Source organism: Phyllobates terribilis, unplaced genomic scaffold (assembly GCF_046119375.1).
Source record: "Phyllobates terribilis strain yellow unplaced genomic scaffold, ASM4611937v1 Scaffold_2__4_contigs__length_985480577, whole genome shotgun sequence".
NCBI lineage: Eukaryota > Metazoa > Chordata > Amphibia > Anura > Dendrobatidae > Phyllobates > Phyllobates terribilis.
In genome coordinates this window covers 259,512,678-259,537,765 of record NW_027362762.1, presented here as the reverse complement: position 1 = coordinate 259,537,765, position 25,088 = coordinate 259,512,678, and the positions used below count along the sequence as shown (strand labels likewise).

The 25,088-nt window shown below is 41.1% G+C and overlaps 1 protein-coding gene across 1 annotated transcript in view; it reads right to left on the bottom strand.

The window, feature by feature from the left end:
* PIBF1 (progesterone immunomodulatory binding factor 1) overlaps positions 1-25,088 on the bottom strand; it is a 191,823-nt gene that overhangs the window by 130,135 nt on the left and 36,600 nt on the right. Inside the window, exons 8-10 of the mRNA XM_073663967.1 lie at positions 22,386-22,567; positions 21,907-22,032; positions 9,650-9,748 (exon numbers count right to left, since the gene is read on the bottom strand). Of these exons, the coding sequence (XP_073520068.1) occupies positions 9,650-9,748; positions 21,907-22,032; positions 22,386-22,567 (407 nt within the window). The remainder of the gene's footprint in view (positions 1-9,649; positions 9,749-21,906; positions 22,033-22,385; positions 22,568-25,088) is intronic.

The window sequence follows — 25,088 nt, the reverse complement described above, 5'->3', positions numbered from 1 at the left end:
CAAAAAAATGTTTTACCCTCAGATTTTACATTTTCACACAGGGCAATGGGTAAAAATGGTGCTGAAATGTGTCATACAATTTCTTCTAAACGTGGCAATACTCCATATGTGGCTGTATCGTACCGCTTAGCCATACGGCGAGATCTGGGAGCGATGGAGCGCTATTTGACAATTGGAGAACAAATTATTGTAGAATAGGTATTTGGATTTGGGAGCACAAAATTTTCAGAATTTCTTTTGGGGGGCAAGGGCCATTTCGCTTTTCCAGAGCCTTTCTGCTACCAGTAACTTGGAAGTCCCTTATATTTTTAACAGATGACGGACCTGAGTGGGGACTAGCTTTTTTTTGAGGACTGAGTTGAAGCTTTTATTGGGAACATTTTACATATTGCTTATCCGGCGCTCTATGCTGAGCACTTACATCGGGGTTTCCATCTAAATTTCTAAGTGATGTAATTCAGATGAAACCCTGCGGGATCCATTCACTGTAATGAGGCAGCAGAGTTACTCTGGACTCCGTCTGGCCTCTGTTTAGCGGTGTCCTTTTTTTCAGAAGTGCACAAAACTGTGGCCAACCGCACTTTTATGCACGCCTAAAAAAACTGACACCGTGGGATCACAGGCCAGACGGCATCCACAGTGGCCTATATCTGCCTCATTACAGGGAATCTTCCGTCATGGGTTCCGTCTGAATCACGCATTTCAGAGATTTACACGGAAACTCTGGTGTAAGTGCTCAGCGCAGAGCGCAGGATAAATGTGCGCCGAGCCTTACTGCGATCTTCGGGAGACATAATAAACAAATCAGCAGCAGGTGAAGAATTGGTTTTATTTATTTTTTACGCCGTTCCTCGTGCGGTATAAGTGATGAGATTACTTTATTCTTCGGGTCGGTGTGATTACAGAGATACCAGATTTATATCGGGTTTTTATGACTGACAGCTGTCACACACTAAAAGACGCTTTTTTTTGCAAAATCTAGTTTTTGCATCGCCATATTTTGAGAGCTATAATTTTTCCATATTTCGGCCGACAAGAGTCATGTGATGGCTTGTTTTTTGCGGGACGAGTATATTGGTACCATTTTTGGGTACGTGACATTTTTTTATCGCTTTCTATTCCGTTTTTTGGGAGGTAAAATTAACAAAAACTAGTTCAGGAATTGTTTTTTGAGGTTTTTTTTATGCCGTTCTGCGTGTGGTAAAAGTGATAAGGGGGCATTATTCTTCGGGTCAGTACGTTTACAGCGATACTACACTTACCATATATTTTTTTATGTTTTGGCGCTTTTACACAATAAAACTATTTTATAGAAAAAATATATTTTTTGCATCGCTTTATTCTGAGAGCTATAACTTTTTTATTTTTCGGCTGATGGAGCTGATTGGCGGCTTTTTTTTTGCGGAACAAGATGACGTTTTCAGCGGTACCATTTTTATTTCCATTTTGATTTTTGATCGCATTTTTTTCCACTTTTTGTTTGGCGATATGATGAAAAAGCATAGTTTTTTGCTCCGTTTTTTATTTATTTTTATTACGGTGGGCACAGAAGGAGTTAATTAGTGTGACAGTTTTATAGATCGGGTTGTTTCGGACGCGGCGATACCAAATATGTGTACTTTTTATGTTTTTGCATAAATATACAGATTTATTGGTTTAATATTTTATTTATTTATTTTTATTTATTTTGTGATTTTTTTTTAAACAGTTTGAAAACATTTTTTAGACTTTTTTTTACATTTTTACTTAGTCCCTGTATGGGACATTAATTTTTATTTTTCTAATCACTGTTCTCATGCAATGCAATAGACATGTATTGCATTGCATGAGAGCTTTGCTGAAAGTTTCACAGTCAGTGTCTCCTGCTAGACTTCAGCTGCAGGCTGAGTCTAGTAGGACACCGTACATGGAAGACCCGGAGGCGGTCATGACAACGGCAGGTCCTGTCAGACATCAGGGGGCCGTCGGAGAAGTAAGTGGACGACCCCCTCTCCTCTCACCATCTTCTAAATGCCGCGATTGCTATAGATCGTGGCATATAGAAGATAGCAAAGGGTTAACATCATTGGGACCTGATCCAATCAGGTCTCGATGATGTCCCCTGTCAGAGCTGTCGCTCTGCACCGCACCTGCAGCGCTTGCAGGACCCTGGGGGTCCTGAGCGCTGCGGGACCACCGACCGTATATAAACATCGGTGCTGCACAGAGCCCAAGCAGCGCCAACGTTTATATACAGTGGGCGGTCGGGAAGCTGGTTAAACACCATTCACCCGTTGCTATAATTGTCATGATATCTTTATTCCACAGGTTGGTCTGATCACACCAATACAAAATATATATAGGCTTATGTTTTGCCACTTTAGCTTTAAAAAAAAAAAAAAATACTTTTTTTGGTCATCATATTCACGCAGAATTTTTTTCATTTTTCAGAACATGAAGGTGTATGAGGGCTAGTATTTTTTAAAGACAAGCTGCAGTTTTTACTAATTACATAGTAGGAGGTATGAACAAAAAACAATAAATCTGAAGTAGTTTATTAATTTCATTTTTTTATTGAGTCCACTTGCAGTGTAACTGATATGTTAAGGAAGTGATCCCATGATTTTTTTTTCATTAAATGTGTGTATAATGGTATGGTGTGTAGTGTGAGTGTATTAATATACTCACTTACCGCCGCTCTGCACTGTCCGGGTCAAATTGCGCCCTACATAACCTGCCCTAAGTTTTCCATTGCTGTATGGGACTTGTTTTTAGAGCCACAACTCTGGGATAGAAAGTGATCAAAAACTCGTTTGTTTTTAATTTGTTTGTGAGGCATGATGAATAGAAACAGTCATTCTGGCAGTGCTTTTCAAATTTTTTTTACAGCATTCACTGTGCAAAATAAATAATGAGATCGTGTTGTAGTTCAGGTCCTTACAAACATGGCGATACCAAATCTGCACTGTTTATGCATAGTTTTTTTTTACATTAAAATAATTCCTAAATCTGGGATTTCTTTTATTTTTATACATATATATTATAAAGAAAGCAGGAAGTAAGGTTCTGGATGGCAGATATATGTCACTGAGGTTGTTGGCCTTAGTAAAGTAAATTCTATACCAGTGATACTAGCTTATGGAGAGAGTTTTAATTTGACTGGAATTTGGGTTCAGGATTTAGGAGCAACCAAAAGAGTCTGGGTGGGAAAGATCATTCCTATAATCCAGCCCGGGGTTTCCAGGCCTAATAACAGGCAGCTGGATTAGCTCAGCAGTGTGGAGTTGTTTTGGAATTGAACAGAGGTGTTTGTCTGGTAAACACGTTTCATCCCCCCTACTCTTGAACTCTCTACCCCAACACATCAGACTCCCGCCTTCGGTGGAAAACTTCAAAAGGAACCTGAAGACCCACCTCTTCTGACAAGCCTACAACCTGCAGAACCCTCGCTCCACCATACCGCTGCACGACCAGCTCTACCCTCACCTACTGTATCCTCGCCCATCCCTTGTAGATTGTGAGCCTTCACGGGCAGGGTCCTCTCTCCTTCTGTACCAGTCGCTGACTCGTTTTTGTTCAAATTATTGTACTTGTTGTTTGCTATGTATACCCCTTTTAAACATGTAAAGTGCCATGGAATTAATGGCGCTATAATAATAAATAATAATAAATAGTAATAATAATACCTGGGCTAATTCTGCCTGAAATACAGAGATTGATTAGGCTGCTACATTTACTTTGTTCATTGTACCTGAAAAGAGGACTATTTATGTTATGCGTTTGTACTGAAGGAAGGCGTTTATTCTTTTGGAGTTAAAGTTTATGACGACTAATAAAGCTTATGCTGTTTTGATATAAAAACTCTGTGCATGTGCCTGATGAGCTTGTCCTGTTTATGTATTTCAGTCCAGTCTAATTAAGAATTAATTGCAAAAAGCCATTTCAAAGAAAGCAACAAAAAAGTGCATCTCTGAAGGTAAAACACAGCAACAAAATGTCATTTTTTTTAGTTGCAAGGAAAGATAATTACCTCACTTGTCTGAGTCGGACTAAATTATGCTTATAACAAAATCACAAGAGTGCCATCATTATCCAGTTAGTAGTTCGTGGTTTTACTGTTTACCAGCAAATGCAATTACTTTAATGAAATATCCTCAGAAAAACTTCAAGAGGCACCTTTTATGTGTGTAACTTTCATTTAACATTTATGTTGAAAATATGAAAGTTATTTAGAGCAAAAATATTTCAGGACCTTGCACTCACTCAACAACTACAACATTTATAATAAAAATCTAACCTCATACAACGGCTATATAAAAGCTTGTGACGCCATTCCTGCCACCAATGTGATTGGCTACACTGATTGAATAGAAAATGAGCAGTAAAGATTGTTAAAGGGTTTGTCCGCAAACCCTATCTTAAGGCGCGCACCTTGAGTCACAGGCTGCTCTATATACTGAGTGGTGACTATAACCGCACCCTGCACTAGCGGCTACAAGGAGAATATAACTTCATTTTCTCCTGGTAGCTGCTGCTCCAGAAGGACAGATCAGATCCCCCCTATATCTGCAGATAATTAGCATTTCTAGATAAGACAGGTTCTCTTTAAAAATCCCTGCATTCATTGCTTGTTTTTCCGAGCACTTTGCAATTTTACCAATTTAATAAAATGAGACAATCCATTTAAATATCGCTGTACCTGGTATATTTCTATGCACATTTACCCCATACTTAATACAAGGTCATCTAATAGAAAGACTAAAGGAATGGCTAAAGAGCAGCAGTGTCATATGCTGGAAGATTTACAGCTGGAAAAAGATGGGGAAGCCAAAAATTAAAAGGTTTATGCCATTTAATGTGAGAATAGCACAATATAGGAACCGAGACCCTGATTCCAAAGATATGTCAATTATTAGGCTGTGTGTTGTAGTTGAAATACAAACAGTATTTTATCAGCAGGAGATGATCACTGCAGGACTACAGCTCATGCGACCAGCAGTCAGGCTAATTTGTGTAGCAGCTTGCTGATAATGCACAATGTACAAAGAAAGCTGTCAGTCAGAGCAGAAGACTTTGCTCTGCTACATGTACATCATACAAAACAGGTTTCTATAAAACATACACCAAGCAGCCCAGTAAGTGATACATCCCTGAAACCAGGCTTTCTTGCCCTACATTATGCTGCTATCGGATTATATTTTTATCACACATAAAATAGATGCTGCTACATTACTTATGAAGTGGACTCAAAGAGCTGAACGTTTGGGATCCTCTTCAGAGCTTCAATGTCTCATACAGTAAAAACAGAAAAGTTTTGAAATTGTAAAAGTTATGGAATGTCGTCCGTCCAGCTAAAAACCCTGGGGCAAAGCCCCGTTTCAGTAGTCTCATATACAGGCATGACATTTGCAATGCTATCATGTCTACTATTTCAGCAATTTGTCACATTTAGCACTATATGCTCCTGAGGGCCAAGCAGTGTTGACAGTCCGAGGTAGGGTGTAAGAAAATATACCATTTAACATAAGGTGAATTTGTCTCCATCCATGGTTAGTCCTTGGTGTACTCTGTGTACACAACATCCCATTGACATCATCAGTTATTGAGCGCTTACTAAAGACTCACTATCACGTTGCATTACAATCTGGCTTGCAAGTGAATATATGTTGTACTAAGAAATGAGTGCCCTGAACCTAAAGCCCCCCCATACACATTAGACTGATGTTTGCCACACAAACGGATATCCACAGGTTCAGTTAACACTCTAATATGTACAGGGGCACCGGCCAACTGATTGTCGGGGGGAATGTCAATCGGTCATGTCCAAATTCACACTGCAGATTACTTTGTTCTTCTGGAGATAAGCTGTAGGTAGAGAGGTCAATTGGTGGCTTTCTTGTAGAGAACACAGGAGCACTCGAATGAACAAGTGCTACTAAGTATGGTCAAATCAGATGAGATGGCTGTTGATTGAAACGACCGGCTAGCACTGTTCAGCCGTTGGCCATTTAATGTGGATGGGGACGAATAACAAACAATTGTCAAAAAAGACCTTCACACTAGCCTTGTAAATTACAGAGTAACAAGCAAACAAATCAAATGCCTCAGATCAGGAGCATTGTTCTCTCAAGGCCCCCATACACACTCGACTAATGTTGGCTGAACCTGCCTATATCAACAGATTCGGCTGACACTATAATGTGTATGGGGGCACCAGCTGACTGTTGACCAATTTTGGACATCTAATGTGTGTGAATAGCCTCTTCAGTAAATCTAATGGCTAAAATAAGTGCCCTCTATAAGGGCAGATAATCGGCTAAATAAGCATTTGTACAAGCGCTTATTCACAATTATTAGCCCGAGTTCATATGGCAGAGAGATATTCTGAAGAATGGGCAAATGTGGCAGTGTAAAAAATAATCACATGTCCCCTTGTAATCAGAGAATGTGCTGCCATCCTCATGCAGTTTGCATCGGTCAAGGTTAAAGGGAAGTTAAAATAGTTCCAATCGACTTGTAATATTGGCACTCACAATTGTAATAGGAAGTGTGCACTACCATGAAGTTTCTTACTTAAAGCGGATAGAAGATGTAACTCTGGCGTTTCTGCCTTCAGCTGCTCTTTCTCGGCAGAGACGCCGACTCTCACACCACCACGGCCCCCAGTCAGAATGTCCTGCTCCTCCTCCCTCTTCCGACTCTGTTGCTGCCCGTAGTACGCACACGGCAAGCAGATCACCGGGCACCGTATTTAGGGCGCGTATACTCCCTATCTCTTAAAAAGGGGCCACGCCCGGCACCCTAAAGTGCTAAATTGCTGGAGGACACTTAGTATTTAAAGCAGACCTGTCAGCAGGATTGTGCTCAGCTAACTAAATACGTTGTCAGATGGGCGACATTACACTGATTGAAATGATACCTTGGTTGATGAAATCCGTCCTGTGGCTCTTGTGTAATCTTTACTTTCAGTTTGGAGATAATGATGTGCTCGTACTCCGATGCGGCCTGTGGGGGGGGGGGGGGGCGCTCTATCTGATGCTCTGCTTACATATTCATCTGTATGCTCTTATGACAGCTCACTGTGCCTTCACTGACCGGCCTCCTATTTTACCTAGTCCCGCACTACTAGATGCATTATATAAAATAGGAGGCAGGTCAGTGAACGATCACTGAGCTGTCATAACAGCATACAGATGAATAAGTATATTCACCCAAACAAAAAAATTCAACTTTTGTGGCTCGTCAGTCCACAGAGTATTCTCCCAAAAGTCTTGGTGATCATCAAGACGTTTTCTAGCAAAACTGAGACGAGACTTTACGGCGGCTATATTGGTGTAATTGTCATTTACAGTCAGAAAACACAGAAGAAAAACATTACAGGACTAACTGTAACATTATATTTAGTTTTTCTTACCTGGGTACATTGCTTTCATACAACGTAATTCATTGAATATTTTTCCAGAATATTTCCCATACAATAGAATATTATTTCACATTCTTATATAGTACCGACATATTCCACAGTGCTTTACAAACATGGCCATCGCTTATTGCCATCAATGGAGAATAAGATCTAAATTCCCTAGCAGAAAGTGGTTGTGCTCTCCATGTACCCTTCACAGTATAAAACTCCAGGCAAATTTGTATTTGGTCAGATTTGATCCCAGAGCTGTAAAGGAACTGTGCTTAATACTGAACCACCCCTGGTACCATCATAAAGCTATGTAGACACTGCACTTAGCCTATAGAATACACCAGAACTTTCCTGACTACTACTATTACATTCTCATAGGGTTAGAAGACCAAAGTGTGTTCTTAAGGCCTCCGCCTGGCAGGTATGTGTCTGCATGCCAATTTACGGTATAGACTGCACTTTCCTATACAGAGAGGCATCATACATAATGTATACCTGTGTATATCTAGACTAATGGCCAGCATATGCATTAGACTAAGGTCGTCCGAGCCAGTCAGTATTGTGTATTGGTCTCCCGTATCTTCCCTGACAGATGAAGAGTGAAGGATCCAGCCAGTTGAATTTCCACAACCAATCCCTATCAGGGGCGTCTGGCAGCAGCTTTCCCACAAACGAAACAGGAGGGCTCGGCAAGCCAAGCGTTCCTGTGTATGGAGAAGTCAGGAGACATAGCTAGTCAGCCGACAGCAACTTAATGTGTATTGATGTCTCAAAGAGGATGTCCACTTCAAGGGTATGTGCCCACGTAGCGTTTTACAAGCGTATTTGATGAGGAAATTCCGCAGCGGAAATGCTTGTAAAACGCTAGTCAATCCGCACCCCATGGTCCCCAATGAGAATCCGCAAGTTCTATGCCCATGCTGCGCACAAAAATCCGCAGCATGTTCATTAATTTTGCGTTTCCGCAAGCGGAATTGCCTTTTCAATGCATTAAAAAACGCAAGGCAATTCCGCATGCGTTTTTCCGGGAGAGGACATGCGGAAATGAAGCAGAAATTTTCTGCTTCATTTCTGCAACGTGGGCACATAGCCTAACATTGATGACCTATCCTTAGGATGTCTGATTGGTGGGGTGCGACACTCTGCACCCCCGCCCATCAGCTGTTCTCAGTGGCGTCCTTAAGTGCTCAATTACAGAGCTGCTCCATCAACTGATAGTAGCCGCAGCCGGGTACTGCACATCTGCCACCTATTCAAGTCAATAGAGAGTGGATGCGCAGTATCCGGCTGCGGCTACTATCCATAGATGGAGCAGCTCTGTAAACGAGCACTTCCAGCTGGCACCGAGATCAGATGATGGGCGGGGGTGTCGAGTGTCGCACCCCACCAATCAGAAATCCTAAGGTTAGATCATCAATGTGAAAGTGGACAACCTCTTTAAATTCATGTTTTTCTTAATATACAAAATGAGCAATTAAGATCTTTGGGTGGGACATAGATCTCCCTGAGAATCTGTCTCTGCAACTTATTTTGGATGAAAGAGATGTTACCAGTGTGAGCCATGTAGATCAGAAGAGCAGACTGTTAATCATTACATGTCTCACATTTGTAACGCCCCATCATTTAAAATAAGCTCTAGAGGTAAATTCTCAGGGAGATCTATGCCCCACCCCTAGATCCTAACAGCTTATTTACATATCTCTCAAAGAGAAAACAGGAGGACTCGGCAAGCCAAGCGTTCCTGTGTATGGAGAAGTCAGGAAACATAGCTAGTCAGCTGAAAACTACCTAATGTGTATTGAGGTCTCAAAGAGGTTGTCCACTACTTTAACAATGATGACCCATCCTTAGGATGTCTGATTAGTGGGGGTGCAACACTCTGCACCCCCGCCCATCAGCAGTTCTCGGTGCCGGCTGTAAATGCTCAATTATGGAGCTGCTCCATCAACTGATAGTGGCCGCGGCCGGGTACTGCACATCAGCCCCCTAGTTAAGTCAATAGGGGACAGATATGCAGTACCGGGCTGCGGCCACAATCAATAGATGGAGCAGCTCCGACCATAACTGAGCACTTCCAGCCAGCACTCAGAGCAGCTGATGGGCGGGGGTGCAGAGTGTCGCACCCCCACCAATCAGACATCCTAAGGATGGGTCATCAATGTTAAAAGTAGTGGACAACCTCTTTAAGGTTGATTGTTCTCAGTATCTACAATATGGCACAATCCAAAGTTACAGTGGAGTTTTTGCATCACTTACTGTTCTAATATCTGGTCATATTTAGCTAGGGCTTCTCTTTCGGCTGTGACTGCTCGTTCTTTCTCAGAAACAGCGTTGTCCTTGGCTTCCCTTAAATTCCTAGAATAAAGCAAAAAACAAAACAAAATAACTCTAAAATAATGAATCATTTATTAGATTGCTTAATTGCATAGTGTAAGGAGATTACTATTATTAATAAAGACAAACAGTAATCTGTAGAAATTTCGTTCTCTGCTAGCCATGACCGATTACTCTCAGTATAATATACAGAGGGGAAAATAAGTATTTGATACACTGCCGATTTTGCAAGTGTTCTCACCTACAAAGAATGGAGAGGTCTGTAATTTTTATCATAGATACACTTCAACTGTGAGAAACAGAATCTTAAAAAACTGCAGATAATCATATTGTATGATTTTTACATAATTAAATTTGCATTTTATTGCATTAAAAAAAATTTAATACAATAGAAAAACAGAACTTAATATTTGGTACAGAAACCTTTGCTTGCAATTACAGAGGTCAGACGTTTCCTGTAGTTCTTGACCAAGTTTGCACACACTGCAGTAGGGATTTTGGCCCACTCCTCCATACAGACGTCTCCAGATCTTTCAGTTTTCGGGGCTGTTGTAGTGCAACATTGAGTTTCAGCTCCCTCCAAAGATTTTCTATTGGGTTCAGGTCTGGAGACCGGCTAGGCCACTACAGGACCTTGAGATGCTTCTTACGTAGCCACTCCTTAGTTGCCCTGGCTGTGTGTTTCGGGTCATTCCAGCCACAACCCATCTTCAAAGCCCTTACTGAGGGAAGGAAGTTGTTGGCCAAAATCTCACGATAAATTACTCCATCCATCCTCCCTTCAATACGGTGCAGTCGTCCTGTCCCCTTTGCAAAAAAGCACCCCCAAAGTATGATGTTTCCCCACCATGCTTCACGGTTGGGACAGTGTTCTTGGGGTTGTACTCATCCTTCGTCTTCCTCCAAACATGGCACAGAGTTGATGCCAAAAAGTTTTGGCCTGATCTGACTACATGACCTTCTCCCATGTCTCCTCTGGATCATCCAGATGGTCATTGGCGAACTTCAAACGGGCCTGGACATGTGGTGGTGTGAGTAAGGGGACCTTGGCCATTGTAGAGAGGTTGGAGTGTGATTGATTGTGTGGACAGGTGTCTTTTATACAGGTAACGAGTTCAAACAGATGCAATTAATACAGGTAATGAGTGCAGCGTAGGAGGGCTTCATAAAGAAAAACTAACAGGTCTGTGAGAGCCGGAATTCTTGCTGATTGGTAGGTGATCAAATACTTATTTCATGCAATAAAATGCAATTTAATTATTTAAAAATTATACAATGTGATTTTCTGTTTTTTATTTTAAGATTCTGTCTCTCACAGTTGAAGTGTACCTACGATAAAAATTACAGACCTCTCCATTCTTTGCAGGTGGGAAAACTTGCAAAATCGGCAGCGTATCAAATACTTATTCTCCCCACTGTACATATACAGACTTTCAAAGGAAAACCCACCATCTGAATACAAGTCAATCGGTATAGTGACTGGAGCTCCGGTCTTCTGATATAAAACTTTACAATTGCAGAACAGATATACATTCACTGGTAAATAACATCTGCAGGTGCCGATAGGGGGGATCCTAATGTTTGGGGTACTGTATAATAAGTGGAGCTCAGACTGTTACAGACTTACGACTGTCAGGTATTCAGCATTCACTGCAATGAAAATTGACATCTGTACTTTATTCGTTTGGAAGGAAGTCTTAGAGAGAATGTCTTGCCATACACAGTCAGACGAACAATCGTCTGCCTTTGATGGAGTGCCCCATAGACACATTAGATGGATGTCCGGTTGGCTGATGTACGTCCAGGATGTTTGGCCAGCTAGAGTTATTAAACATTCCCGGTATCTCACCTAGTTTACAACCAGCTGTTACTTCATTGAAATGAACAGGACTACCAACGCAAATTTAGACGTGGAATGGGAGAAATCTGCAGTGAAAATCCAAAGCATGTTGGTTATTCCGTGCGGAAAATTAGAGGTAGGTGTGAATGGCGTTTTGTAAACTGTATCCACGTGTATTGTACAGCAATTTGCTGTAGATTAAAGGTGCGGAATCCAGACTGCCAATCCGACACGTCTAAACATACCCTTGTAGCTTGTGCTATCCTTTTACTCAACCAAGTCATATACATGGAGTTGTAGTCCCTCACTCTTAGTCTACATTAATAATTAAGCTTGAAAAGCGGATAGAAACTGAAGAGTTTCTATCTCCTGCTTATTATGAGATTATTAACTTGATAGACTGTTACCTGTGAATAGACGGAATTATCTAAAGCCTGTAATTAAGAGCAGCCGTCTACTTCCTCGACAAGTTGTGGGCTGCTCAGTCCTGTACTACCTATTGTCAAGTGCGGCTCATTGTTAATTCTTATTAAATGTTGGTTGTGCTGATGTAATACCGTATTCGACACGTTCTTAAAAAGACACTGCAAATGTCAAAACTTCTCCCAACAAGTCAAAGTGATGAGCTCAATGGGTCGCACCCAGAGAGGATTCACCACCAGCTAAATGCTAGAAGGAAGCAGCGATTATTTTATGTAAAGGGGTGAAGGGCATCGCCAAAACGTACATACAACAATGATGGAAAGACAAGATACAAATATAATAAGTACTTAGCGAGATGCTAAATACAGCAACAAGAAAGGAGAAATGATTTACTCTGCTGCTCACAGAATGCGGGACCCCTTAGGAAGTAAAATCTTCTCACTTCATCACTCTTGACCGGCAGAGTGTCACCGGAGTGAAGGATCGGGCGCTTTCAATTCAAGTACCCAATCCAATCATTGTGTCGAGACAGAAGTCCCCACAACAAGTGTGCAGCAGCAGCCTACTCCCATTTCTCCATTGTAAGCACGTGAACTCACTCATATGTATGGGAGACATGGTAGAGATAACTGTCAGCCGACATCTATCTAAGGTGTATGGGGGGCACAATTAAAGTACACTTAGAAAGGCAACTTAAAAGTGTTTGTACAGGATAAGAAAGACATTGAAATCCACTGAAGTCAATGGGGCGGAGATGCAATACCACACACAAACTACACAGGTGTGGCTCTGCTTTGCATGTTTATCCAGCCCTATACAGCAACCTTAAGCCCCCGTCTCACATAGCGAGATCCCTAGCGAGATCGCTGCTGAGTCAAGGTTTTGGTGACGCAACAACGACCTTACCAGCGATGTCGCTATGTGTGACACTTTGCAGCGATCAGGCCCCTGCTGTGAGGTCGCTGATCGCTGCAGAATGTCCTGGACCATTTTTTGGTCTTTGCCCTCCCACTGGTCAGCACACATCACTGTGTGTGACCAGCGATCAGGCTGGTAACTATGATAAACAGCGGGTTACTAGGGGCACACGCGCACTTAGTAACTCACTGTTTATCATGGTTACCACTCTGCTACGGTGAGCGGTAACCTCCCGCTCACCATAGCAGGCTCGTAACCATGATAAACAGCGGGATACTAGGTGCGCGTGTGCCCCTAGTAACCCGCTGTTTATCATGGTTACCAGCCTGCTCCTGCTTCAGCAGGCTGGTAACCAAGGAGCAGGACATCGTGGAAAGATTCTTTCCACGATGTTGCTGCTCCCCTGATCGCTGGTGAGCCTGCCTGTTTGACATCTCACCAGCGACCACATAGCGACGCAGCAACGATCCCTGACAGGTCGTATCGTTGTCTGGATCGCTGTAGCGTCGCTAAGTGTTACGGGGCCTTTAAAAGGAAAGTGTGTGTGTGTGTTTTGTCGACTCGCTCGGCTGCTTCCGGAAGTAGACTCAGGAACCAGGTTTTCTCTGCAGGCTTTATTATATGGCATAAAGCCCTGCAACTTCAGCAAAAATAAACACGGCCTTACTGGCAAAACAAAAAAACAAAAGATAAACGATAGCACAGTCTGTATGTGTGTGTGCGGTTCGCCCACACAGGTTATGTCCAGCCTTCAGCTCCTCTCTGAGCTATGGCTGTCCAGTCTGGAGACCTTGTCTCTCCAAACACAACACAGAGGAAAAAAAAAACAGGACTGAACACTTAAAGCTTGCTCAGCCACACCCTGAGGTGGAGGTATGGGGAATGACTTCCGTCCCATCTCTAGGTCATTCCCATAAAACCACACCCATTAAAAGTGTTAAGCCCCAGCATATAACATGCTGGTAGAAATTCAGTAGGTCTCAGTTCACACAGGAGAGCATCCTGAGTGACACATACCTCCCCTTGCATATAATACCAGTGACTCTGTCACAGTATGTATGTGTATATATATCTTGCAATTTTCACACTGGCCACTAGGTCTTCCTAAGACTCTCTTCCTGATGTTTTAAGAAACATCACATGTACATTAGCCACAAAGAACAGACTCCGACCCTATCTTTCGTATTGAAGCACCTAATGACCATGTGAAAACGTCATTGTGGAGGGAGGGGTAAGATTGATTATAGTGATGGTGGATCCTGTATTATCAGCTGTATATAGAGGAGATCGCTTTCATTGAAAGGCTGTGTGCCCACTATGCGTTTTTTAAGCGTTTCCGCAGCGGCAATTCTGCCGCAGAAATGCTTAAAAAACGCTTGTTAGTAGGTCTGCTATGTTCCCCAATGATAATCCGCATGTGCTGTGCACATGATGCGGAAATTTCCGCTGTGGATTATCATTGCAGAAAAAAACGTAGCACTACCAATGCTGAATCGCTTAATATCCGCATGACTATATGTGCACATGCGGATATTAAGCGTTTCAATGTGCGGATGGTACCTGGGTCTAGAGAAGAGGAGACTCTCCTCCAGACCCGGGTACCATAGTACCTGTAAAAAAAAAAAGAATTTAAAATAAAAAAAACACATTATACTCACCTTCTGATGGCCCGCGGTCTTCTATCCGGTACGTCTTGGCTCCCCGGTGACAGGTCACGCGACCGCTGACGTCGGCAGTCGAGAGACCTGTCACATGACTAAATGACGTCATGGAAGGTCCTTTTACACCACCGCGAGACACGGGGGAGACCGGAAGCATCGGAGAAGGAGACCGGGGGCCATCGGAAGGTGAGTATATGTTTTTTGTTTTACAATTTTTATTCTTTTTTTTTTTAACCAACTTGGTCACACTATATAAAATAAAATCCATGCCCGTTGCATGGATTTATATTGTGTGACCAAGTTGTCAAGCACTTTTCCAAGTGATGCTAAAATCACTTGGAAAGCGCTTGACAACCCGCATGCGAAATTGCATGTGCAAAACGCGTGACAAACGCTTGTCCCTGCCTGAAAAAACGGATGTGAAATCCTCATGCGTTTTTTCTGCCAGGGAGATGCAGAAACGCTTAGGAAAAATCCGGAGCATTTCTGCATCGAAACTTAAATGGCTGTAAACTCATCCTGAAAAAACAGAAAGTAACAGTCAAAAATAGCCACAGCGACCTATGTGAAAATTGCAAGATTCTGTTTAATAACAATTGTGTTTTGAAAAAAAAAAAAATCACTGCCAGTTTTTTTTATATATATATATAAATGTAACAAAACAGTTTGAAACCGTAAGTAATTTTGTTTCAAACATTTCCTTTAAGTTTCTAGCATAAAATGACTCCAAAACGTTTCAGTGCTAAAAATGTAAAGAAAAGTCATAAATGGCTGCACAAAAATTGTGGCTGCAGAAAACAAATGCAATCAGCTAGTTTACAGGATATTGTCTGACACGTTGTATGCCCATATTGTGCCCATCCGGTTATGGTCATACGTAGTGGTGGGCAACCTCTTTAGTATGCACATTACAGGTTCATTTACACAGTACGGAGTCATTGGGGTTTTTCAATGATTTCTCAAATTCGCTGCAAAAATGTTATAAGGATGCTCCATGCAAATAAATTGGAAGAAAAGCTGGACAAATACCTATAGCAGAACAATAGGAAAACCTTGAGTAGCAATAGTCTTAGGCTATGTTCACATGTTGCGCTTGTGCTGCGTTTTTTATGCACATTAAAAGCTGCTTTTTACAGTGCCAGAAAAAGCTATGAGATTTCTGAAATCTTATGCACACTTTTTTTTTCCTGACTGAATTGGAAAACAGCTGCTTTTCTGAAAAGCGTTTTTTCATCATTAGAAAACAATGAGTAAGTGCAAAAAAGCAGCAAAAACACAGCAAAAAACGTTGCCATCACTTTTTGCAGTGTTTTTAGTGAAAAAAGAATGTACAACAGGATGTGAAACCCATTTATTTTTGTGATTTTCTCAATTGTAAACCAAAATGTCTTGGTATCCTTACATGAGAATGGATGTTAGTATCTGTACAATTTAATTAACTTAGTGAAATGTGTTAAAGTATACAAAACCCCAACCAACTCGATGCCCGACCAATGTGTGAAAGTAAGCGATGCCCGACCAATGTGTGAAAGTAAGCAATGCCCGACCAATGTGTGAAAGTAAGCAATGCCCGACCAATGTGTGAAAGTAAGCAATGCCCGACCAATGTGTGAAAGTAAGCAATGCCCGACCAATGTGTGAAAGTAAGCAATGCCCGACCAATGTGTGAAAGTAAGCAATGCCCGACCAATGTGTGAAAGTAAGCAATGCCCGACCAATGTGTGAAAGTAAGCAATGCCCGACCAATGTGTGAAAGTAAGCAATGCCCGACCAATGTGTGAAAGTAAGCGATGCCCGACCAATGTGTGAAAGTAAGCGATGCCCGACCAATGTGTGAAAGTAAGCGATGCCCGACCAATGTGTGAAAGTAAGCGATGCCCGACCAATGTGTGAAAGTAAGCAATGCCCGACCAATGTGTGAAAGTAAGAGATGCCCGACCAATGTGTGAAAGTAAGAGATGCCCGACCAATGTGTGAAAGTAAGTAATGCCCGACCAATGTGTGAAAGTAAGCAATGCTCGCCCAATGTGTGAAAGTAAGCAATGCCCGACCAATGTGTGAAAGTAAGCAATGCCTGACCAATGTGTGAAAGTAAGCGATGCCCGACCAATGTGTGAAAGTAAGCAATGCCCGACCAATGTGTGAAAGTAAGTAATGCCCGACCAATGTGTGAAAGTAAGCAATGCTCGCCCAATGTGTGAAAGTAAGCAATGCCCGACCAATGTGTGAAAGTAAGCAATGCCCGACCAATGTGTGAAAGTAAGCAATGCTCAGAGAATGGTGTAGCAAGTTTGTGTGTCCGTGCAGAGCTGACATTTTGTAAAGCTTAGGAATGCTTCTGCATTATTCTGCAATGCTTTATAAGCAATACGACTGCAAAAAAGTGAAAGTCCCACAGAGGGACAAAGTAAAAAAAGTGAAAAAAAATTCACAGAAAAATATTATATATATATATATATATATATATATATATATATATATATATATATATATATATATATATATATATATCTCCCATAAATAAATAGTTTTGTGAAAAAAAAACGAACAAAAAAAGTAAACGTATTTGGTATTGCCGCGTCTGGAATGACCCGACCTATAAAATGGTCCCCCACTAGTTAGCCCGTTAACCCTTTTAGTGAACCGTAAAAAAAAACGAGGCAAAAAATTATGATTTATCATCATATCGCCGATCAAAAAGACTAATGTAAATGTAAGTAAAAATGGTATCTCTGAAAACTTCATCTTGTCCCACAAAAAACAAGCCGCCATACAGCTCCATCAGCAGAAAAATAAAAAAGCTATAGCTCTCTCTATAAAATAGTTATTATTGTGTAATAGTACAAAAGACATAAAAGCTATATAAATGTGGTATCGCTGTAAAAGTACTGACCCGAAGAATAAAGCTGCCTTATCAATTTTACCACAAACAGAACGACATAAAAAACAAACAAAAAACAATTCGTGAATTGCTAGTTTTTGTTCTTTCCCCCCACCCAAAACTCGGAATAAAAAGCAATCAAAAAAATCTCATGTGCCAGAAAATGGTATCAATATAAACGTCAACTCGTCCTGCAAAAAACAAGCCCTCACATGACTGTCAGACGAAATATAGAAAAATTATAGCTCTCAAAATATGGCGATGCAATAAGTAGTTTTTGCAAAAAAGGACTTTAAGTGTGCGACAGCTGTCAATCATAAAAAAAATGCTATAAATTTGGTATCGCTTTAATCACACCGACCCCAAGAATAAAGTCGTCTAATTGCTTATATCACACGAGGAAGAGTGCAGAATAAATAAAAACAATTCTTCACCTGTTGTTGATTTGTTCATTCTGCCTCACGAAGATTGCAGTAATGCTCAGCTCACATCTATCCTGCGCTCTGCGCTGAGCGCATACTTCGGGGTTTCCGTGTAAATCTCTGAAATACGGGATTCAGAAAGTACCCCTGGCAGGAGATTCCCTATAGTAAGGCAGATGGAGGCACTGTGGACGCAGTCTAACCTGTGATCCGGCGGTGTCCATCTTTTTAGGCGTGCATAAAAGTGCCATTGGCAACAGTGTTGTCCACTTCTGAAAAGAAGGCCAGACGGAGAACAGAGGCCAGACGGAGTCCAGGGTAACTCTGCTGCCTCATTATAGTGAATGGATCTCTTGGGTATTTTATCTGAATCACGTTACTTGGAGATTTAGATGGAAATCCCAAAGTAAGTGCTCATCATAGAGCACTGGATAAATGTGATCCCAAACGTTATGCAAAATGTTCCTAACAAAACCTCCAACTCAATCCACAAAAAAAAGCAAGTCCCCACTCAGGTTCATCATCTGTTATTGGAAATATAGGAGCTTCCACGTTACTGATAGTACAAAGGCTCTGGAAAATCGCTATGGCTCCTAGTTCCCAAAAAGAAATCCAACGAATTCTACACTCCCAAATCCAAATATCCCCCTCCCTTCTGAGCCCCAGTGTGCCCAAACCACATTTAGCATCCACATGTTTGGCATTTTTGTAGCAATGAGAGCCCACATAATTTACGGGTGCATGTCTCCAGAAGAATGAGCTTGGGACTACCACGGCAGTTTGCACTTTTCACTTAGCAACATCCACTGCTGTTTATTTCTGGAAAACATCCATGGAGTTAAAATCGTCACTACACCTGTAGATAAATTCCAAAAGGGGTATAATTTCCAAAATGTGGTCACGTGAGTGGGGTATTCTGCTCTTTTAACACTTAGGGGCTCTGTATATGGAGTACGCAAGCTGTTCTAAGAAAATCTGCGCTCCAGGAGGCAAATAGCGCTCCGTCCCTCCCGACTCTCGCCGTGTGGCTAAGCAGTACTATACAGCCACATATGGTCTACATTCAGCAGAAATTGTGGGACAAATTTTGGTGCCATTTTAACCATTTCCCAGTGTGAAAATGTAAAATCTGGGGCTAAAACAAAATTTTTGTGGTAAAAAGTAAGTATTTTTTCTTCACTGCCCAAAGGACTAAAATTCTGTGACACACCTGTCGTGTCAATGTTATCACTGCACCCCTAGACAAATTCAGTGAGAGGTGTAGTTTGTAAAATGGGGTCACTTATGGGAAGTTCTGCTGTTCTGGCACCTCAGGGGCTCTGTCAATGTGACATGGCACCCTCAAACCAGTGCAGCAAAAATATGAACTCCAATATTGCACTCCTTCCCTTCTGAGCTTTGCACCGTGTCTCAAAAGTCGTTTCCGACCACATATGGGGTATTGGTGTACTCGGGAGAAATTGCACAACAAATTTTGGGGTCCATTTTCTCCTGCTATCCTTGTGTAAATAAAAAAAAATTGGGGCTAAAACAACTTGTGTGGGAAAAATATATATTTTTTCATTTTCACAGATCATTGTTGTAAAATTCTGTTAGGCATCTGTGGGTTCAAGGTGCTCACCACTCGTCTAGATAAATTCCTTGAAGGATCTGGTTTCAAAATGGGGTCACTTATGGGGGGTTTCCATTGTTTAGGCACATCACGGGCTCTCAAAACGCGACATGACACCCGCAGACTTTGATGCATTCCAAAGCATCACTCCTTCCTGTCTGAGCCCTGCCATGCGCCCAAACAGTAGTTTTCCCCCCACATATAGGGGGTAACTGCGTACTCAGGAGAAATTGCACAACAAATTTTGGGGTCCATTTTCTCCTGCTATCCTTGTGTAAATGAAAAAAAATTGGGGCTAAAACAACATTTGTGTGGGAAAAATATATATTTTTTCATTTTCACAGATCATTGTTGTAAAATTCTGTTAGGCATCTGTGGGTTCAAGGTGCTCACCACTCGTCTAGATAAATTCCTTGAAGGATCTGGTTTCAAAATGGGGTCACTTATGGGGGGTTTCCATTGTTTAGGCACATCACGGGCTCTCGCCCGCAGACTTTGATGCATTCCAAAGCATCACTCCTTCCTGTCTGAGCCCTGCCATGCGCCCAAACAGTAGTTTTCCCCCCACATATAGGGGGTAACTGCGTACTCAGGAGAAATTGCACAACAAATTTTGGGGTTCATTTTCTCTTGTTACCTTTGTGAAAATGAAAAATTTGGGACTAAAAAACATTTTTGTGGAAAAAAAAATGTGATTTTTTTATTTTTACGGCTCTACGTTATAAACTTCTGTGAACCACCTGGGGGTTCAAGGTGCTCACCACACATCTAGATAAGTTCCCAGAATGGTGTCATTTATGGGCGGTTTCCACTGTTTAGGCACATCAGGGGTTCTAAAAACACCAATTACTCCAGCAAATTTTGCATTCAAAAAATCAAATGTCACTTCTTCCCTTCCAAACTCTGCTGTGCACCTAAACAGCAGTTTTCCTCCACATATTGGGTATCAGCATACTCAGGAGAAATTGAACAACAAATTGTATAGTGCAATGTCTCATGTTACCATTGTGAAAATGCAAAAATTTGGGGCTAAGAAACATATTTTGTGCGAAAAATTAGATTTTTTTTTACTTTCACGGCTCTACATTATAAACTACTGTGAATACCTGGGGGATCAAGGTGCTCACCACACATCTAGATACGGTGCCTGAGGGGTCTAGTTTCCAGAATGGTGTCACTTGTGGGCGGTTTCCACTGTTTAGGCACATCAGGGCTCTCCAAACGGGACATGGGGTCCGCAAATTATTCCAGCAAATTTTCCATTCAAAAAGACAAATGGCGCTCCTTCCCTTCTGAGCCCTGCAGTGCGCCCAAACAGTGGTTTTCCCCCACATATAGGGTAATCGGCATGCTCAGGAGAAACTGCACAACAAATTTGGGAGTCCATTTTTTCCTGTTACCCGAAAATAACCCTGAAGGGTTAATAAACATCTTGAATGTGGTTTTGAGCACCTTGAGGGGTGCAGTTTTTATAATGGTGTCACTTTTGGGTATTTTCTGTCATAAAGGCCCCTCAAAGTCACTTCAAATGTGATGTGGTCCCTCAAAAAATGGTTGTGTATTTTTTGGGGGGAAAAATGAGAAAATCGCTGGTCAAATTTTAACCCTTAACTTCTTAACAGAAAAAATTATGTTTCAAAAATTGTGTTGATGGAAAGTAGACATGTGGGAAATGTTTTTTTGTCATTTTGTGTGACATAACTCTCTGGTTTAAGGGCATATCGATGTAAATACTACTACATGGATTCAATTCACACCTCCACCAGATGGTCTCCAGATAATTAAACATTCCCACAGACTAGCCATTTGCAACTAAAAACCTTAAATTTATCTCCCTGACTTATCATTAGGAGGCATCACCCCTTACACCTCATGAACAAATGTCTTGCTGTAACATCTCTTAAATGTTGTGCCTTTTGTCTTATCAATTCATTAGTAATATTGCCTGAAGAAGGAGCCTGTGTGCTCTGAAAGCTTGCATATATATATTTTTTTCTGGTTAGCCAATAAAGGTATAAAGAATACTTTACGTCATTTTTAGGCATAAAAGTATTTGAATCGATTTTTCTGGCTAACATGGTAACACAATATAACTTTGCATTGCACATCACATTTAAGGGCATAAAAATTCAAAGATTGAAATTTGCAAAATTTTCATAATTTTCGCCAAATTTCCATTTTTTTTTTCAGAAAGAAATGCAAGTCAGATCAAAGAAATTTTACCACCATCATGAAGTACAATAAGTCCCGAAAAAACAATCTCAGAATCCGTGGGATCTATTGAAGCGTTCCAGAGTTATTACCACATAAAATGACAGTGGTCAGAATTGTAAAATTTGCCTGGTCATGAAGGTGAAAACAGGCTTGGGAGGGTAAAGGAGTTAATAAGTTTTTTAATTAAAATTGTATTGCAAACCATTACCTGTTTTCCCGCTCATACATTTCCTTTGATGCTCCACGAAGTTGTTCAATTTCTTGATTTGTCTTCAATCTAATTTGTTCCAATTCGTCTCGCAGTTTGTTTTCATATTCAGTTTTATAATGATCTCTGCAATTAGAGGTATTTACATGATTCATAATGAAAAATAAAGTCTTAACATTGTCCAGTTCTGTAGGACTTTGATTCACATACGGCTTTCATTGTGGATTCGCAGGGGCAGCTTTTAGGAATTGTATAGTTGCTTCTGCCAACCGATAGGCTTGAATTTAGAGACAGTATTACTTTAAAGTATGCCTATATGACCCATACCTGTATCGTTCTAACAGAAGAAATTAAGAAAATTACATATAATTTAAGTATGGAAGAAAGAGCAACTTTTTTGTTGTTTAAGCTTTAAAAAAAAACTTCATTAGAAGTTGAAAAGAACAAAAGGCGCTGGCTGAAAATGACAAAGTACTTACCTAGAAGCAACATATTTTTCATAAAGTCCCTCTCTTGCCTTTTTGGCATCTTCCAGCTGGCTCTGCAGTCTCTCCATGCGGTCCTCTTCATGGGTACAGCGAATATTCAGTTCCATGTTCTGTCGGTTCAGAAATTCTTTATCTTTTTGGAGCAGGGACACAGACTGTCGCAATGTGCTGACCTGTACAGTGGACAATAATGCATTTACCTACAGGAAGATAAGCTGCCTACCTGTTTATAACCACATACTAAAATGGTTATTGTTAAGTGACAAAACACATATATAAAAGGCTTGGAGCCAAAGTTTCCTCAATAGATGCTCATGTGAACGGACAAGTGTGCATGGGAAACAAGCATGGTGCAGAAGCCTCCTGGTGGCTGTTGTGTCAACGCTAAGACCCAGTGCACACATTGAGTATTTGTTGAGTTTTTTACCTCAGTATTTGGTCAGTATTTTACATCAGTATTTGTAAGCCAAAACCAGGAGTGGGACAATCAGAGGAAATGTATAATAGAAACCCGTCACCACTTCTGCATTTATCACCCACTCCTGGTTTTGGCTTATAAATACTGATGTAAAAACCTCACCAAATACTCAACGTGTGCACGTGGCCTTATTATGATTTGTCCATACATATAAATGCTGGGCTAAGACGAATGTAACCATGTCCATCAATAGGAAGAGGTGAATTAACCACTGTGGTGGCTTATCTCCCAAGAGACTGGGCATGTTGGCATGGTGAACCCTTCTTACCCTTTGACATCTGCACATCGCACGTTAATCATTGGCAAAGTAAAGCCGCACTACGTAACACTATAGTATGCAAATATGAAATATATGAAATTGGAATTGCATAACTGCTTTAGAAAATAGGTTAAAATGAAGATACTTAGGCTGTGTGCCCATGATGCGTTTTTTAAGCATTTCCGCAGCGGCAAAAACGCTGCAGAAACGCTTAAAAAATGCAAGGTAGAAGGTCTGCCATTATTATTGCGGAAAAAAACGCAGCACTACCAATTACAGTTATATCAAAAAGTTTGGGCACCCCTATTAATCTTAAGCTTAATGTTTTCTTAAAAATTGTGTTTTTGCAGCAGCTATTTTAGTTTGATATATGTAATAACTGTTGGACACAGTAATGTTTCTGCCTTGAAATGAGGTTTATTGTACTAACAGAAAATGTGCAATCTGCATTCAAACAAAATTTGACAGGTGCATAAGTATGGGCACCCTTATCATTTTCTTGTTTTAAATACTCCTACCTACTTTTTACTGACGTACTAAAGCACTGTTTTTTGGTTTTCTAACCTCATTGAGCTTTGAACTTCATAGCCAGGTGTATGCAATCATGAGAAAAGATACTTAAAGTGGCCACTTGCAAGTTGTTCTCCTGTTTGAATCTCCTCTGAAGAGTGGCATCATGGGCTCCTCAAAACAACTGTCAAATGATCTGAAAACAAAGATTATTCAACATAGTTGTTCAGGGGAAGGATACAAAAAGCTGTCTCAGAGATTTAACCTGTCAGCTTCCACTGTGAGGAACATAGTAAGGAAATGGAACACCACAGGGACAGTTCTTGTTAAGGCCAGAAGTGGCAGGCCAAGAAAAACATCAGAAAGGCAGAGAAGAAGAATGGTGAGATCAGTCAAGGACAATCCTCAGACCACCTCCAGAGAGCTGCAGCATTAACTTGCTGCAGATGGTGTCACTGTGCATCGGTCAACTATACAACGCACTTTGCACAAGGAGAAGCTGTATGGGAGAGTGATGCGAAAGAAGCCGTTTCTGAAAGCACGCCACAAACAGAGTCGGCTGAGGTATGCAAAAGCACATTTGGAGAAGCCAATTTCTTTTTGGAAGAAGGTCCTGTGGACTGATGAAACCAAGATTGAGTTGTTTGGTCATACAAAAAGGCGTTATGCATGGCGGCAAAAAAACACAGCATTCCAAGAAAAACACTTGCTACCCACAGTAAAATTTGGTGGAGGTTCCATCATGCTTTGGGGCTGTGTGGCCAATGCCGGCACCGGGAATCTTGTTAAAGTTGAGGGACGCATGGATTCCACTCAGTATCAGCAGATTCTTGACAATAATGTTCAAGAATCAGTGACAAAGTTGAAGTTACGCAGGGGATGGATCTTTCAGCAAGACAATGATCCAAAACACCGCTTCAAATCTACTCAGGCATTCATGCAGAGGAACAATTACAATGTTCTGGAATGGCCATCCCAGTCCCCAGACCTGAATATCATTGAACATCTGTGGGATCATTTGAAGAGGGCTGTCCATGCTCGGCGACCATCAAACTTAACTGAACTGGAATTGTTTTGTAAAGAGGAATGGTCAAAAATACCTTCATCCAGGATCCAGGAACTCATTAAAAGCTACAGGAAGCGACTAGAGGCTGTTATTTTTGCAAAAGGAGGATCTACTAAATATTCATGTCACTTTTCTGGTGAGGTGCCCATACTTATGCACCTGTCAAATTTTGTTTGAATGCAGATTGCACATTTTCTGTTAGTACAATAAACCTCATTTCAAGGCAGAAACATTACGGTCTCCAACAGTTATTACATATATCAAACTGAAATAGCTGTTGCAAAAACACTAATTTTTATAAAACATTAAGCTTAAGATTAATAGGGGTGCCCAAACTTTTTCATATAACTGTATTTTGCGGAAGTGCTGCGTTTTCGCCGC